The sequence below is a fragment of the Argiope bruennichi genome, chromosome 1, assembly GCF_947563725.1.
Source record: "Argiope bruennichi chromosome 1, qqArgBrue1.1, whole genome shotgun sequence".
In the NCBI taxonomy this organism is placed as follows: domain Eukaryota; kingdom Metazoa; phylum Arthropoda; class Arachnida; order Araneae; family Araneidae; genus Argiope; species Argiope bruennichi.
In genome coordinates this window covers 74786103-74804050 of record NC_079151.1, presented here as the reverse complement: position 1 = coordinate 74804050, position 17948 = coordinate 74786103, and the positions used below count along the sequence as shown (strand labels likewise).

Sequence of the window (17948 nt, the reverse complement as noted above, 5' to 3'; positions counted from 1 at the left end):
AAGCTCACAACCTTTTGTTTGCGACATCCTTGCAATAAATAACTCCACATAATAATATAATCTTTAAAAAAATATTGTATATTGAACTAGAAATTGCTCAAAAATCTTTAAAATACATTTAATTCATGAATGAAATGCTGAATCTCACTTAAACAGAAGAAAAAGAGAATTCGACATTTTAAAATTTCTTTATCAACGACAGAGAAACTTTAAATATATTGTCAAGTAATCTCGCATGTTGTTGATTTTTTACATAATGTGAATGATTTGGTCATTCTAAAATAATAACAACAAATTTAATATTTTGAAGCGCGGTTCTAAATAACTGCATGAAAAATGGAAACATTTCAGCCTTTTTCTTATTTTCTCTTATACTTTATCCATCAATAGCACTCTTTATCCCAAAAATTGTAATAAAATTTTCATTTCATTTGTTTTTAGAAAAAAATTCATTTGATTTACCATTTGAATAACAAAATTAAACAAAGAAGATTAAATTAATATAAAATATATGTAGCTTTGTATGTTATTACTAGATGGCGCCAACGATTGCCTGACAAAATTTAGTGGAAAAGACTAAAGCCACAGCAGAGGCGGAGGTTTTTCAACCTCTATGTCGCCTGTATTTGTGTAGTTATTGCGAAGTTGTATGAGTGTGCTGATGAAAGTGAGCAACTGTGTGTGAGATCCAAGGGATGTAAGAAAGTGTTGATGCGTTCATCCTTAAAACCTATGGATTACATAAGCTTCTGTCGGTGTTTATCTTCCTTTCGCATGGATACAAAAATTTGTGTGGATTAAAGAATATTAATTTCAGTTTTTATCTTTGGCTGCATGGTTTTCCATAGAAAGTGACGCGTTTCCCTACGTGGAACGAGGATATTGTAGACATCATGGCGCTTACTCAGCCGAGTGTCAACTGTAGTTTGGACGACATCGATTTAAATAGTTTGAAGGTAAGATTTCATCAGATTAATAATATCATTACTAGATAGAATAAAAGTGACATGGATCTAAAAATTTACTTATTCGATCATTGTATTTACCGGTACCCAACCCTGTTTCCCATTCATTCGTCGTCTACTTCACTTTAAATTGACCGCATGCAGCCGTCTCTGCTTTATTATCTGTTTTTTCTTTAAAAATCATTGTCTAAAAAGTAATTGTATTGGCGATTCTGAAAGTATAATTTTTATCTTAGCTATCACAATGTTAGGTAACGAAAACGTACTATTAGAAAAAATTGGCCTGTGTATATTGTTTTTATTGTTTATGTTCTTCTTTTAGACGTCATCCCAATCCCTTCAATTGGTATTTTATTCGATTTACAGTATTTTTCTTTGCTAGATATTCTGAATTGACAAAAAACATCGTTTAAATTATCAATTTCGGGATATAAATAACGATTGTACGAAAAAATGTTTCGAAGATTTCTTAATGGATAATCTTCGAAACAGACACTTTTATTGTTCTCAATGCTTTTAATCGAAAATTTTTTCAAGGACCAAAATACAAAGTTTCATTTTACAGAAGGTGATTCTTAATCTATAACGATTTAAAAGTTAACCATTTAATAAATTGAAGCAATATAGTAGTTTTCAAAATTTTAGTGTTCTTAGATTTGAATTTAACTAATTTTTAATTGCCATCTGTGGAGAAAAATTTGGGAAAAAAATTAAAAACTATCAAATGACACTATAAGTTCGATTATGTTTCTTGTTCAAATTAAAGAAATTCATTAATAATCAGAATTTTCATATTATATATTTCGATTGCATTTTGTATAATAAAAGTTTAATATTTATCAGTATTGGATGCGATTTGGTTCAAATTACTTATCTATTTCAAATTTATTGAGTTTGGTTTCAAGCATTTAGAAATTCTTGCTATTATTTGTTCAAGTAAAATAAAAAAATAAATTTGACAAATAAATTATCTTTTCTATTTTTCCCCATAAGCATCTTTTCCAAATTAGTCATGCCCTGAAATTTCTTTGTTATTTAATTTTGCGTCAAAGAACAAACTATGGAAATCAGTCTAATGTGAAATATCAAAATAACATATTTCAATCTTAAAAATGTATATATGGATACAGTAGTTCATATTTCATTCTTAAAAGATCAACTTCTAAATTTTTCTCTTAATTGTTTGTATTCCTGTAATATTAAGAGAATATTTAAAATAAAATAGTAAAATTAACTGAGCTCTCAAATTTTATGTGATAAATAATTTTCTTATGATGTGAATAATAATTTATTATTGAAAGTATTTTGAAAAAATAAACAAATATTGCACATTATATATGTAAAATGTAGATGTGATTTTTTTTAGATGTTTAAATCTTAATTGTTTAGTCTGTCATTTACATAGAAAAAACAATGAATAATTTTTTTTTAGTTAAAACTTTTTTCTCCGACGCTCTATTAAAATAAAATATTACATTATATTATATTGTTTTAAAAATTTGAAGTGGCAAATAATAATTAAATAATAATTCTAAAAATTTTTTAGCCTGTAATATCTACTGATAAAACATTTTATTATAGGAATGGTATTTTTTTTAGTATAATGTCTTTAAAAAATTTTAATGCAAATAACTTAAAAAATTAATTATCATAAATAGTACTAATGCCAAATTGTTAAGAAAATACCTTGTTAAATAAAGTATGATTTAACTTTCATTTGCATTTATGTTAATTACAAATTAAGTATTTTTCAGAAGTTAAAAAAAAATAGTTGCAAAAAAAGATTATATATATAATATAAAATCAAAAATTTTACCACTCTGAATTATTTTTAAACTTTTTTATTTTTTGATATTATTTTGATCAAAATGAAGTTGCATGGAAACTTTGATTAGAAAATAGTGACTTTAATGAGAGAAAGAAATATCTTTTATTATGTTGAATTCTTGTTCATCAACTAGTTTAGATTCACATAAGAAAGGCAGTCCAACTTGTATAAAATTAACACATTCCTGTTAGGTGTTTATATAGATGAAATGTGCTATTGTTTATTATACATCACACAGTTGGTAAAATTTTTTATATTTTTTTAAGCCATTGTAATATTATGAATGTGAATGAAATGTTAATTTGGATATAAAATGGAAGCCTGGTTTTAATTAATTTTTTGCTGCAAATAAGATATTTAATTTTTGTAAGGTATCAGAAAAGGAAATTTTATGTGTGTATTATTTAAATAGTATAGATTTGTATGTAGATCATACTGAATACCAGTACAGTAATAGCTTAATATTGTAAATTTCATGTCCCCCCCCTTATATCTTTGGGCTATTAAGGGAGGTACAATATTTCAGTTTTTAACAAAGATTAACAAGAATCTTTTTATATTGACATTATTTTAATAAGAATAATTTAATATACAAATGTAGCTACATATTGGCAAAAACATGTTATAATATTAACTGCATTTTTTTTGTTGCAAAATATCTCAAAAAGTTATTGAAAATAAATTATTTTCCTAGTAAATCTTACCAAAAAGCACATTTTTTTTTGTGAGTAAAAAGGCAGATTTTTTTATAAATTTGTAATTCCTCCTTATTAAAGCATTATCTTAATATACATAATGAAAATATAGTCTAAAGCACTAACACTTTTTTATATGGTCAATAAATTTGAACTTCATGATAATAATTTACTTTATAGTTTAGATTTATTTAATTTTCAATTCCTTTTGGTTAAATAAAACATTTATTTCTTTTCTTATTCTTATTTTTATTTTATTCATGTCATGAGATTTTCTGTATTTTAGGAATGTAAACTTGAAATACTAGGGTAATAGACAAAATCTGATAAAAATTGTATGAAAATTTAAATAACTAATTAAATATAGATATAGAAAAATAGGTAATAAAAATTTTAAAAATAGAAAAAGCAGGAATATCAAAGAAAAGTAATCAATTCTGCCTTATTTTTTTTTTTTAATCTTTTTTCAGTGTGTTTTTTCTACATGGATTATATTGTTATTCTGATCCATTTTATTTTCTCTTTAATATGAAACATTTCCTGAAGTAAAAAAGGACAATCCAGGATATTTAATTTAATATCTAAGAGAGTATTTTGGACAAATTCAGATTTTTTTTTTGTTCAGTCCAGTGCTAAGAAAATATCAGATTTGATTTTCAAGATTCTGAAGTTTCTAATTTTTGTTTTATAGTAATTTTGTGTACATTTTTCAATTTATCCTTGTAAAGGTTTAGCTATTATAAAATCATTAAATAATCTCAGATATTTATGTATAATCCTTTTATAATTTATATAAGTTTTAAGATTTCATTTACTTTAATTTGAAATCATAACATTTTTTTGTTGTTTCTTGCAGTTATGTTGATTAGTGACTAAATAATTTTTTTCTGTAAAAATGCGTAGTTTTATTTTTACATAAATTATTGCTTTCTTACCTATTAGTACATAGATAAAAATGATAATCAATAAAATTTAAATCATAATTATTTTCAATTTTTTTGAGATTTTTACTGTATTGGAAATCTTGTCATACTTATAGATAATATTTATGTAAATTATTTTGTTTTGTACAATGTATTGTATAAATTAAAAAGTTCAAAAATATAATATTTTATTTGTGGGTATTTCAAAATAGTTCTTTTTAAAAATTTAACTATTCCTATATAATATATATAATATTGTTGAATTAATATATCTTTTTAGCATTAATTTTTTTATTCTGTCTAATAATTAACTTTAGGTTTTTAAAAATATTAATTTATTATGATTGTAAAGTTTTATCCACAGAATATTTGCAGCATAAAATTTTTTTCTAGTTATTTAAAGCAACTAAAATATTCATGAGATGCACAAAAGGCATGTTGCTTTAAAAATTTTGCTTTCAATGTTCGTATAAAATATTAGGCTGAAAATTGAGATTAGCTAATATATCTTCAGATTTGATGATTTTGTGAATCAGATTATGTTTCTGTTGATAATTCTGTTCTCTGGACTGGTTCTCTTCTGTTTAATTTCTAAAGAAATAAACATTTGGAAAAATTTCATTGATATTTTAGTCTTTCTTTATATACATTTTTGGTTTGAATAGAATAGAGAAAGTCACTGTAGAGTTTAGAGTTAAATCTCTGTGTCATTATTGTAGCCTGATTTTATATTGCAATCAATATTATTTAAAAATTACAGCATAATAATAATAAAAAAAAAAGTTAACAAATTTTAATATCAGTTTTCATAATTAAAAGAAATTTTTAGAAGGGAAATGGAACTATAAATATTTTAAAGAAACATTTATGAAATTTATAGAAAAAGTTAAGAGTATTTGGAATTTACAATAAAATATGGATTGCTACTTAATTTTGTCTACTACTTTATCTTGCTTGTCTGTAATTTGGTAATGGGTGTATTGCTGACATAGTATTTATTTCAATTATTTAGAATTTCAATAAGCAATCCTGAATGTGTAATTTTTTTTTTATGGGGAGAGGGAGGAAGATGGGGAGAGTTCTAAAGAATTTTGAGGAGTTATTGATTTTACATTTGTTGAAGAATTCTTTGAACGAAATTTTGAAAATATCCAATTCTTTTGGTGGAAACTGGACTATTAGTTAAATGAGGATTTTTTTTTTAAAGCTTGAATTCTATTATGAGTTTTCTTAATGCAGTTTTTGGTGACTATTTTTGTAATTGTATAAAAATTATAAAATGATTATATTTTTTATTTAGTTTAACAGTAGCTTTTTCATTTATACTTTCATTTAACAAGTTGTCGATTTTAGCAATGAACAAAAAATATTCAGTAGCCAGACATCTGAAAAGATCTATTTAATGCAGTTCTTGTGCCTATTTTTTAACTTTCAGAGTGTTTCTATAATAACTTTTTTTTAAAGAAGTTAATAAGCCAGAAAGAAGAAAAGTGAAAAAAGAAGAAAAAAATATAGTTTCGTTGTAATTAAACTGATAGCAATTAAAATACATTCATTCGTAAATGTAGTTGTAGATCAAGCAAACAGCAGACAAACAAAAATACATGGCAATATTTTGTGATTAATATCTATTTTATAATTTATAATATTAATTAACAATGGTTACAAATTATTTATTAGTAACAAAAAATATTGTGATTTTTACAAAATGATTATGCTATTAGAAATCAAATTTAGATCAGATCTCTGTGATTTGATATTGACTTGCAGCTATTCAGATTCCGTTGAGGATCTGCTGCATATGTGGGATAGATATTTATTAAATCTGCTGCTTTAAATGAAAAATACTCTTATTCATGTGATATGAATGTTTGGATTTGGATCTGACCTTGGTTTAAATTTATAAAATGCATTGCAAAATAGCAATGTACAATCTCAAAATATGATGCTAGTTGAATTTAAATTGAAATTAGTTTTTTTACTGGTATTTTATTATTTTATTAACAGTAAAACATTTTAAATTTCCAACTTTGCAAAAAAAATAAAAAAATCTTTATATACTTGTAATGTTAAAAAATTAGAATTAGTTAATTTAATTTATATAACAAAATTTGATATGGTTATTTTAATAAATTAGAATTTGTAAATTATTATTAGAGTTTTGGATATTAAATTTTGATGTCCTATTACTTTTTATGATTGTTTTTACTTAACAACTTCATGTTTTGACTTTGCATTAGAAATATATATTTTTTGAAATATTTTCATTAGAAAAACCAGTATAATCTTAATAATATAAAATACTGTTTCCTATTGATGAATACTGCAGATTTAGACGGTTACATTATTACTTCTATTTTTGTTAGCTGATTTCATTATAACTTTGTCAGTGAAAAGTAAATATGATTTTATTGTAATAAATTTTGATGAAATTTGTAACAGTTATAAGATATTACCTCAGATTTTTATAATAAAGTTGAATCTATATTTATCTGATGATATGACTGCTTGCTAGCATGCTATCTTGAATAAACTTAGGTATCGCTTATACTGTATTCCTCAAAACAGGTCTTTTTGATGTAGAACATATTGATGTCAAACATTAGTGCTTTAAAAAAATTTATAATATTTGTTTTGCTTTTTTAGGATCCTGCTGGTATATTTGAGCTTATAGAAGTTGTAGGCAATGGAACTTATGGCCAAGTCTACAAGGTCAGTAATTAAAGTTTAAAAATATAATTTTTTTGAAATTTTGAAGAATTTGTTGTTGCTTTTGCTTTAAAAGATTGCACCATTAAAAATCTTTACATATTAATTTTGGAAAATCTCATGAATAAAAATATTATTTAATATATATAAACTTGAGAAGTGATATTTTTTTTCAAATTCATGTAAATGAGTTATAAAATTTTCATAAAAGTCTTATGTTTTTGATACCTGACATATACTTAATTAAATTTGATAAATTTCTGATTTCACATTTTGTCTGACTTTTTAAAATCATTATTTAAATGAAACATTTTCTAGTAAGTTCAGATTCTGTAAAAATGAAATTTTATGTTATTAAAATAAATAATACAGAGGTGTTATGGTAAGAGGCACTGTTTAAAAAATTTCTTTTCATAACTGTGCATATTTACAAACTATGTTACTCTGTTATCCATTCGCTTGAATGCCAAAGGTAAGATATGACTTGTTGATAATTTCTTTACTGTGGGAACAAAAATTGATTTGAAATTTGATTCTTTCAAAATCTGTTATATGCATAATATCTCTTATATACAGTATTGGACTGGTTGTGATAAATTTTCCATCACTTTGACCAGAGTGTTTTGGTATCTCTTGCCATTTAGTATGTTTTATATTTTGATCGTTGTTTGCTTCCAACAAAATTTTCTGATTAATGCTGCCCATCATTCGAAATAAATGTTTTAAATTAAAAAATTAGAAATCATTCTTAATTTTAAATAAAAATAATTATCTCACTGCTTTAAAATCTTTAATAAGAAATATAAAAACATATCCTTTATACTCGGGTAAATACTAAAAATGTCATTAGTAAACATTAAAAATATCAGTACATCTTTGTTTAATATATCTTGCTACTGCTGCAATATGGATAGTTGGAGAACCATGATTGTAAACTATGAAATCTCAAAAATAATCAGCATGTTGATTTAAATTACAATGTTTATCTAGTTAATCTTTTAATCCAGAATTTTTTAAATAGGAATTATAAAACTTAAGATTGGTAATTAGTATTGTTTAGAAGATGCTTATGCTTTTGAAGCAATGAAAGGAGTTATGTTGCAGACTTTATTTTGTATGAAAACAAAAGATTACTTGAATAAAATTATCTGAAATTTTGATTGAATTTTTAATTTTGACAAATTATTCTGCATTAATAAAACTGCAACAATAAATATGTAAAGGGAATACATTTTTCTTTTATTAAAAATATAGACCTATTTGTGTTTTCATTTATATGAATGCAGAGTCGATAGGATAATGCATGATTCCCAACTAAGGGCTGCTTCCCATTTGCAGGTTGTGGATAGCCTATTAATGTGGTTGGCCTTGTCATATTTTAATGCTACCTTAGAATATAAACCAGATTTTTTTTTTTTTTGAAAAAAGCTTACTTAAAGAAAGTACCATCAGATGAAAACGATCTCATTAATTGAATTATATAGTGGGCATACTCTAAAATCGTCTTTTAGAACATCATTGATCCCATTCTGCATATATGTTTTCAATAGTATCCAGCAATTTCAAAAATTGTTGAGAAAGATTTAATTGGTTTTTGACTATTTATCTGTGTGTATGTGCTTTCTTTAGTTTTTTTTTTTTTTTTTTTTAAATCAAAAGTACAGAAACATACATAAATGTAGAAAGTGACTTGAGACTGAAATTGTCAAATTCTCATTGAGATATTGATTTTCTTGTGAGGGACAAGAATATTTTATGAGGAATATCAAAAATCTACTTATTTTTATTTATTTATTTTTAAATTTTGATTCTTGACATCCTATATTTGGGTTTTCTTGCATAATGTCAGCTAAGTAATAAAGTTTTTTTTAAATATATATATATATATATATATATATATAAAACCATAATTTTGGCAAATTCATGTCTGAAAGGATGAAACTTTTTAAATGGACTTCAGTTTATTTTACCACAGGAAGTATAATTTGTACAGAGGGACAGGACTGTGTTCTTCACACCAGAAGTATTCTTTGTTGGATAGTTTCTTTGTATGATTTGAAATATTTTTTTTCAAAGTCTCAGTGAGAAATTTATGGAAATTTTTGGTCTTTCTATTAAAAAAAAAAAAAAATGGAATATTAGTTTTACACTTTCCTATGCACTAGTGAAAGAACCCTCCCCCCTTCTTCAAAGATAAATTTAATCAGTACTGGCATGCTGCACTACTTTGTCCATAGCTTTTTTAAGGCTTAGTTTATTAGTAGAAACATTGTCGCAAAGAAATTTTTTCCCCTTTAATATTAATATTTTTTTTTCCCCCAATAGAAATGAGAAAAACTCTGTAAAAACCTTAAAACAGAACAAAAAGTAAAATGAATAATAATATGTTAGAATTTTGATTGATGAATGGAAACAGTTTAATTGAATTTGGTTTAGAAATTCGTCGCTTTTGTTTCTGTTTTCAGAAGGCGAAGAGAAATAAACTGCAAATAATCTATTTGACCTTTGAAGGGAGCTGATATCATTATTCCTATATATGTAGCCACGTATCTTTGTTCTCTTAACATCCTCATTTCTTTTACGATACTCTGTTATTAAAAATTACATACTGATAAATTCATTAAATATTCGTATACTCTCCTTATCGGTCATTAACCTTTATTGGAAGTTGATTATGAATGTAATAATACAAAGTAATGTTTTCCTCAAAATATCCTGCTTAGTAAATTTGATTTCGTCATATGTGGCTTTCAAAATCCCCAGCTTTAGCCGTCGCCTTTGTTATGAAAATGTTGAACAATAGTATTGCCATTTCTGTTCGAATCTGGCGAGTTGCCAGTATCTGATAGTTAACTGTAAAGAAGGAAGCAATGAACTTCCTTTCTAGAAGAGAAATTAAATTGCCGTTTTTGTTCATTTTGAAAGATAAATTTTTTTTAATATTAAATTTGGATGATATTTTTTTCTGTTGTTCCTTCGTCTCATTAAATTCCATCAATCTTATGCTATTGAGAATCTTATTGCTAAGACCTTGAAACCCTTGCCAAGATTATTCCAAAAAGAAAATTTTTATTGAACATTGACGCTGTTTCTTGGGATATTTTAACTTTGATAAAGAATAGATTTATGGAGTGAAATATGTAATGTTTTTAATTGCGTTTATTGTTTGTGTTTATGAGTAATGTTCCCTCTCCGTCCCTGCCTTATATATCTGCTGTCAGTGAATTTATATCTCTTTATTAAACGATTGTCAATTTTAAAGCGACCAATTATTCTAAACTTTAATTACAAGAGAAAATAATTTTTTTTTCTTTAGTATCGTTCTTTAATAAAATATTTTGGATGCCTTAATTAAAATTTATCAATATATTGTCGAAATAAAAGAAATATTGCATTTAATTAAGCAGACATATTAACTTTTCATCTAGATTCTTTTTATTTTATCATCAAATTTGTTTTTCATATTAATTTCTTTTTGTCATAAACTAAGTACCATTTAAACTTATTCTGTCAGATTTCTTGATGGAACAGATAACTGCAAGGGTGCAATTCAGTTGAAATTTAAAGTATTATATGTGATTAAAATTTATCCTTAATATGTTACATTATAGATAAGCTTTGGTTTCTAATAGAAGAGCCACTTAAGTTATTATTAAATAGTATATAGAATCTTTCGTAATTAATCCTTTCTGTTCTAAGTGATTGAAAGCAAAACAATGCTACACTGTTAAGAAAAAAAAAAGTTATGTAATATCGTTCAGGAAACAGCTGATGCATTTTTTTTATTGGTACTGATTATCCTCAAACAATGAAAGTGGTGGAGTAGCGCACATCGTGTTCTCCTGCAGTGAATGAGTCATTCTGAAGTGTGTTCCCATCTGGATTGTCCCTCCCCCCCCTACGTAGTTGGAAATGTCCCTGTTTATACGCACACGTGCATTCCCCTTCTACCAAATCTAAAAAGGTTCTAAAGTAACGTCCAAATCTAAATGCGTTTCGTTTCTTTCTGCTCCTCTTTAATATTTGAAAATGAAAAGGATAGGCTGGGATTTCATTTTTTAATTTGTTCCCGTACTTGATGGAATAAATTTCTAACAGTGCAGTGCAATCGTTGAGGCGTTGCTTTTGTTTGAGATCTGAAACTGGCCTACTTTAAATTTCTTAAATGGTTTTTATAATTCTTTATGGTATAGATTAGGACATGTAAATATTTGATTTTCAACATGGATTCGCTAGTATGGTCGTTATTTTTGTTTTATTTGAGTATTTAGTTTTGCCATTGTCTATTGTGTTCTTAATTCTTAAGGTTTAATTGCTATTTCCTATGGTATAGTTTTCGTAACCTAGTATCTTTTCAGGTTTATCTCTTTTTGGCAGATCGCATTTAAAACTTTTGCATCTATCATTAATGTTATTCAGATTCTTAGTAAAATTATCAATGTAAGTTAATACAATTTTTCATCTTTAATATATGTACTAGCAACAGTTAAATTTGATAGCTGTTTCTTTTACACACTTTTTTTTTATGCGGAATATTTAGAGCGCAAGTTTTGCAATCGTCAAAAAAATTCGACCTCGAGATTTTAGCAATCCACGTAACAGACCTCTTTGAGTTCGAAAAGCACATTTTTGTAATTGTATTAAAAAAAATGAGTTAAACGGATGGAATTTGGTATGGTCTTTATACCATATTTGTAAATTTGTCTAATTCTAATAGAAATCCATTCGCAGGAAATTCGTATTCCCCTTTCATGTTTACGTCCAAATTTGTTATTTTTTAAAGATTTGATGAAGATGTCAATTATGTAGATTACGAATTATTGTTCTGTCAAATAAACGAAATTTTTAAAAATTATAAAATCATTATTACCAAAGCGTAATAATTTACCAAAAATAAATGGAAACATTAATATTACGATTTATCAAAATTGAAAAAAAAAATCTATTTCATTATAGCAATAATACAATACAAAAATTATGACTTGGTTATGTCAATACCTCGAAATTTTTATTATTGTGATTATATTTGTGTCAAATTTTGGTTTCAGTAAGTTGACAAATTTTTTTCAAAATGCATACTCATATTTCTTCACTAAACTATGATACACAAAACGCTCAGACTATGAGAGAAAACTTTTGGAGAGGGAGTGGGTATATACTCTGTGCTCTCAGAATTATGTCTGATATTTTTGATGAGACAGATTTATTTCTAGATTACAGAATTCAAGAAGTATATTATTAAGCAACTACTTTAAAATTGTAGGATTCATTCTACTATTTAGCAGTAGTTTCTGATATTTTTTATGAGACAGATTTATTTCTAGATTACAGAATTCAAGAACTATATTATTAAACAACTATTTTAAAATTGTAGGCTTCATTCTACTATTTGTAATTGGTGATGTTTAATTTAGTTTAGTTATATTTATATCCCATTTTGAAGCAATACTAGGACTATATTGGGACAGACCTCGTAAATTTAATCTGTAAAACGACACCTGAACTACCCTCCTCCGCTATATCAGCTTGAGTACATTTGATCGCGAAGGAGGACCACCGGACCTAGTGGGGCGGTTATGGAATTACCTTACAGTTGTATGATGGAATCGAATTTCGAACCTGGAACTCTTCCGTTCGAAAGCCCGAGACGTAACTACCAAGCCATATATGAGCGACGGTAACATTTCCTAAAGGATCTTGTCATACACATGTGTGCTACGGAAATTTTCATCTTCATAGCCAAGTCGCATTGTAGTAAGTGACATGGACGTCTGATGTTAGGACCTGTAGGGAAATGCCTTCTAAATGTGCTTTTCTCAGATTTAAAATATTGAAATAATTAAGCGCTACGTCGTTTTTATACGAGCGACTTCAAAATAAGCTAACAACTGATAAAACTAAAACAATCAAACCAAATCATATACCATTGAAGATATTTGTCACATAAATACAAGTTACAAGGAAAAAAAAAATCATGATCTTCTGGAAAATATTACTTACATGACCGTGGCACGCAATTTGTTCAAGACATTATTATAATCAACGCATTTCAGTAATTTTAAAATTTAGATCGAAAGTATTTTATTACTTTTTACAAATATAAATGAAAAATGATATCTATAGTTAAACGGCACTTATGGAATGAAGAAATTGTAAAGTGATGCATTATTGTCCTCTACCTTTGGAATAAAGTTTGGGACAAGTTGAATTATTTCTACAGTTTCTAGTGAGCTCATTTATTTCGAAAATGCTCTCTGCATATACATACGATAAAAATTAGGTATCATAATCATTAAAGCTGATTTTGTTATTTAAATTTTTATATACTATCGATTCATCGATGTGTTTGTCTTCTTTTCGAATAATAACAAATAGATTGAAATTAGAAATAAGCAAATGAATTTGAAAATTATATTCGATCCTCGCACGATCTCTCATGTTACAAGTCACTTCAGACCACCATCGCCTTCCCCTATCTCTTTATTACTTGTTTGAGCACAATAATGAGGTAACGTATATACAGAAACATTCGGAAAAATGACATTACCTTACAAAAGTTTTCCGCAAATGCATTTTTATTCAGATTCTAGGTAACGTTAGCAATATCTAACATTAACTTTTTACATCATTTGTTCCTGATACAGTTAATTGCATCTATTATAGGGTTTTCTATTATTTTAGTACCCTTATTAAATGTTGCTTTTGTAATACTAGTAAATTTTGAAACTCCTTTTGATATCTATTGGAGAAAATGGGGTTCAAAATGAAATTAAAACTAAGGCTTCATATTTATAATAGGATTCGGAAGAGACAGTAATTGTAAAATTTTAGGTTATTTTTCATAAATTTGTAATGAATTTCAAATTAAGAGTACTTGAAACAACTACTTCGCTATACATTGTTTATACCAAGAATCAAATAGAAAGTACTTTTTCCGCAATTGGAATGATGAATATCTTATCAGTTTTGTATTTATTTATTTATTGCTTGTCTTAAAGTAACTATGGCCCTTCAAGACTGTTTTGTTACATGCATATTCAGATTCACCTACTTATTCTTACCGACTTTTTTTTTTTGCTTTCTTTTATATGAAATATATGAAAAGAAAAGAAAAAAAATTATAATCATGAAAAAAAAAATCGACTCTGTGCATGTTAATGAATCTCTACGTTTCCCTAGAAACCCACTTTTGGAGTTATGCCTCTCTATCGATCCAAGAACAACAATAATAATAATTAAAACGTAATGACCGACAATCATGAATAATGTGTCCTTTATACCAAAATTGCAAATTTCTTTCAAATTTGGATGGGATACATTAATGAATAGGGTTATGTATATCCATGTAGCAACTGAGTCTGTAATCGATAATTGAAAAATGTAAATAGCTTGATGGATAAAATTTTGCATAAAAGTTCATAGATGAAAGCTTTAATTAATCTCTTAAAGTGTTGATTGTTTATCAATCTCTATAATTACGAGTGTTTGAACTAGAGAATTCGAAAACGCAATCTCTTAAAAAAAATAAAATAATGCTATCATTTAAAAAAAAAATCAAAACTGTATATCTGCATCAAAATTTTGGAGCAACTGTAGACCTGTATCAGATTTTGGAAATAATATGAAAGAAAGATATAAATATTCCATACTTGATATTCTTGCTTTATTGTGAGGCACAAAATACGTTATATGGTGTTTATATGAGAGAAAGTTAAGGAGTGAACTTTCCATTAGTTTAAGACTACCTTTGCTTCTTTAGGAAGGAAGTATTTGTGCGTTGTTTTTTTAATATTAATCTAATTTTTATTCCTTTGCATTTATATTCTGTTCACCCGGATTATTCTGTAATAAGCTTAGTGCCAAGAAAAATTCAGTGGATACTCGGTGACATCAAGAATCAACTAATGCCATGTGGGTGTGCTTTAATGTGAAACCTTACATCTGCTGAGCTCTGTTAATCCGCAGAATTTGATATTTTTCGCATTCCATGTATTCTTTTATCAGGATGTCGTACTTGTTGTGTTATCTCGAGTCTAATCTTGTCTTGAATCACGCAGGCGACCTTTTTGTAATCGGACAGTCAGCATTCTCGAAATAATAAACTAATGCGCAGTGGTGGCGTGCTTATCTTAAGCTGCGCATTTTGCTGTTTGATAAGTAAGCGGTTTTATATGGAAATCGAAATCATTTCTCATTATCTCTTCAGGTAACAATTATCTTCTCTTGGGTAACAATTGTAAAACTAAATTTCACTTTCTATTTTCATTTTTTTTTTTTTCTCTTTTTCGTTTTCAGTAAAATGAGGGTAATGCGACTAGGCATTTGGCGAAGGTAGCTTTTAAATGGGAAGATATTCGAGGACCATTTAAAATTGTTTCAAAAATTCTTGTTACATTTTCGAAGATTCGCCGTTGAAAGCAGTTTTTATCGTCATGAACGATTATGGCTGAATGAGTTATTGAAATACTGGTAAAGATGACACCTCATACTGTGGATGGAATTGAAAATATGTATCATTTGATTTTGATCAAATAGAACTATTTTCAACATTTCAAATTCTGTTTGTTTTATAGTGTATGAGTTCGATTGAATTCTCCTGTACTGATGGAAATCATTTATATTGGTAAAAAAAAAAAAAAAAAAAAAAAAACGGAGGGGGTGGGAAATTTTATTTTTTCTTCGGGTTTTGTTATTGGATTGTAAATGGATCGCATATGTAAATGACAAATAAATACATTAAAATATATTACCAAACGATAGATTGTTATTGGATTATAAATGGATTGCATATGTTTATGACAAATAAATACATTAAAATACATGACAAAACGATAGAAATTTAATAATTCGTGTAAAATTTTTTTATACTTGGAGTCTGCACGTTTTTCCTGCAATTTTAAATAAAATCTTATGGTTCATGCTTAATGTTAATTGTATATCATTTAACTGACATTTAAAAAAAGTCAATCAAATTGAATATGCAGTATTTATAGTATCAATATATTTAAGGAAGACGGACATCTTTAATTAATTTCGAAGGAAGATTCATCTATCATTTTATAATCATGTCTTAATTCTAAAATAGGCTGAATTGGTTGGACAAGTTGCATTCCACACTACTTTAATATTGGCATCTGCCTTAAACAGTATCTGTGATTGATTTAAAAATTTCTACCAAGTCTACAATTTATGTTTATTTATCTCGTATTTTAAGAATGTTTCTCTTTAATCTCTTCATAGGATGGAAAAGTGTTTGAAATGACAGATGTTTTTACATCCTTTATTTAAAGGTTGTAAAAAAAAATAATATCATCATAGTTAAATAGATGTTTGTACTACTATAAAAGATGTGTTCACAACAGATTTAGCTAGTTTGTTTTGAAAGATAACCATGGTATTTCTTTTAATAGAAAGAGAGCTTCCATTTTTGTTGAATTCCCGCCTCCGTTTCAAGTACTTATTATTCTATACGAAATTTGCATTGAACTTATTTCTGTTTACAAACGTGTTTCCAGTGAAAGTTGCTTGTAAAGTTTTAAATATAAAATAAACAAGTTAAATTAAGTATTGTATTCATATTTCGTCTATTGAATTTGATATTGGAAAGTATAAGCAAAAGGTGGCCTTCTTAAGTTTATATCAAACCACAACCCATTTAATATACGTAAACATTAAAAAAAAAAATAACCTTGGCTTGTTCGTCAACCTGGCGTCAATGCAATTTAGTGTTGGACTGCCGGAAATACTTGGTTATGATTTATGGGTCGCTTGGCGCTTCGATCTTCCCGAAAACCTGTTCGTTTTCCATAGGTGTGGTCGACCTTTTATAATGTTTCAGTCGAAAGATTATATATATTTTTGCAGCCCTTTTTTCCTCACATGAATTGTCATGAGCAGTTTGCACATGTTCATGCCAGTCCAAAAGAGGAGAAAAATCAGTCTTTTTGAGAAATATGACCTCGAACTGTCTACTGAGCCACAGCATGAAAGAGAGGGGAAAAAAAAACACCCCACTAGTTACATTTTTCTATTGGTTTGATTGCACTGTCCCAGGCCCATAAAGTAATGGTTTCTAAAACGCTGTGCATTAGGCATTGTCAAACCTGATGGTTTTGCAGAACAATTGGGATCTTGCATGCGTTTATGAGTTTGTGATTTACGACTTCAGTTGGGGAAATTGCTTTTAGTTATGTGGAACGACTATACAATGATACAGGAAACCTGTCACTTTGCCATCATTTTTTTTCTCCTTTTCCTTGGCAAAAATTTGCAACTCTGATGTCGACTCAAGGTGGATGCACTCTGTCGCTCAAGGAACTTGGAATAATAATATAGTTATTTTGAATTTTCCATCGGTTTCAATTTATTAAAAAAAAGAATGTTTTTTAGTTGTTGAATTATAATCCTCTATTATTTTGCAATCAAAAAGGATTGTAAATATTCTTGTAGGATGTTTTTTTTTTTCATTGATTACATAAAATATTGAAATAGTCAGTTAGTGAATTTTGAGAAGTTATGCGTTTGAATATTAATTCCAGATAGTATATTATTATAACAGTGTAATTTGTTCTGTGAAACAGTTATTCAATAGTGCATTAGAGCAAGTAGATATTTTCCATTGTGATTATTAACAAGAGAATATTATAAATTTCAGTAATAATTTTTTCGACATTTTAATGAATTATAATACTTAATGTAAATTTAAAATTATTGTTCAGGACGTTTTGAGAACTTGGCACCTTGCAGTGAAGTAAAAATTCAACATCAAAAAACTATTTTGTAATTTTTGATTGGATTTTGTGCCATATTTTGAGATGAAGTGATTTGA

At 26.9% G+C, this 17948-nt stretch overlaps 1 protein-coding gene across 3 annotated transcripts in view; it reads left to right on the top strand.

The window, feature by feature from the left end:
- The first annotated feature begins 618 nt into the window (after positions 1-618).
- Positions 619-17948, top strand: part of LOC129979804 (serine/threonine-protein kinase mig-15-like) — a 94600-nt gene continuing 77270 nt past the window's right edge. For all 3 annotated transcript variants that reach the window (XM_056090746.1, XM_056090747.1, XM_056090745.1), the window contains exons 1-2: positions 619-956; positions 7058-7123. In XM_056090746.1, the coding sequence (XP_055946721.1) occupies positions 894-956; positions 7058-7123 (129 nt within the window). In that variant the 5' untranslated portion in view covers positions 619-893. The remainder of the gene's footprint in view (positions 957-7057; positions 7124-17948) is intronic.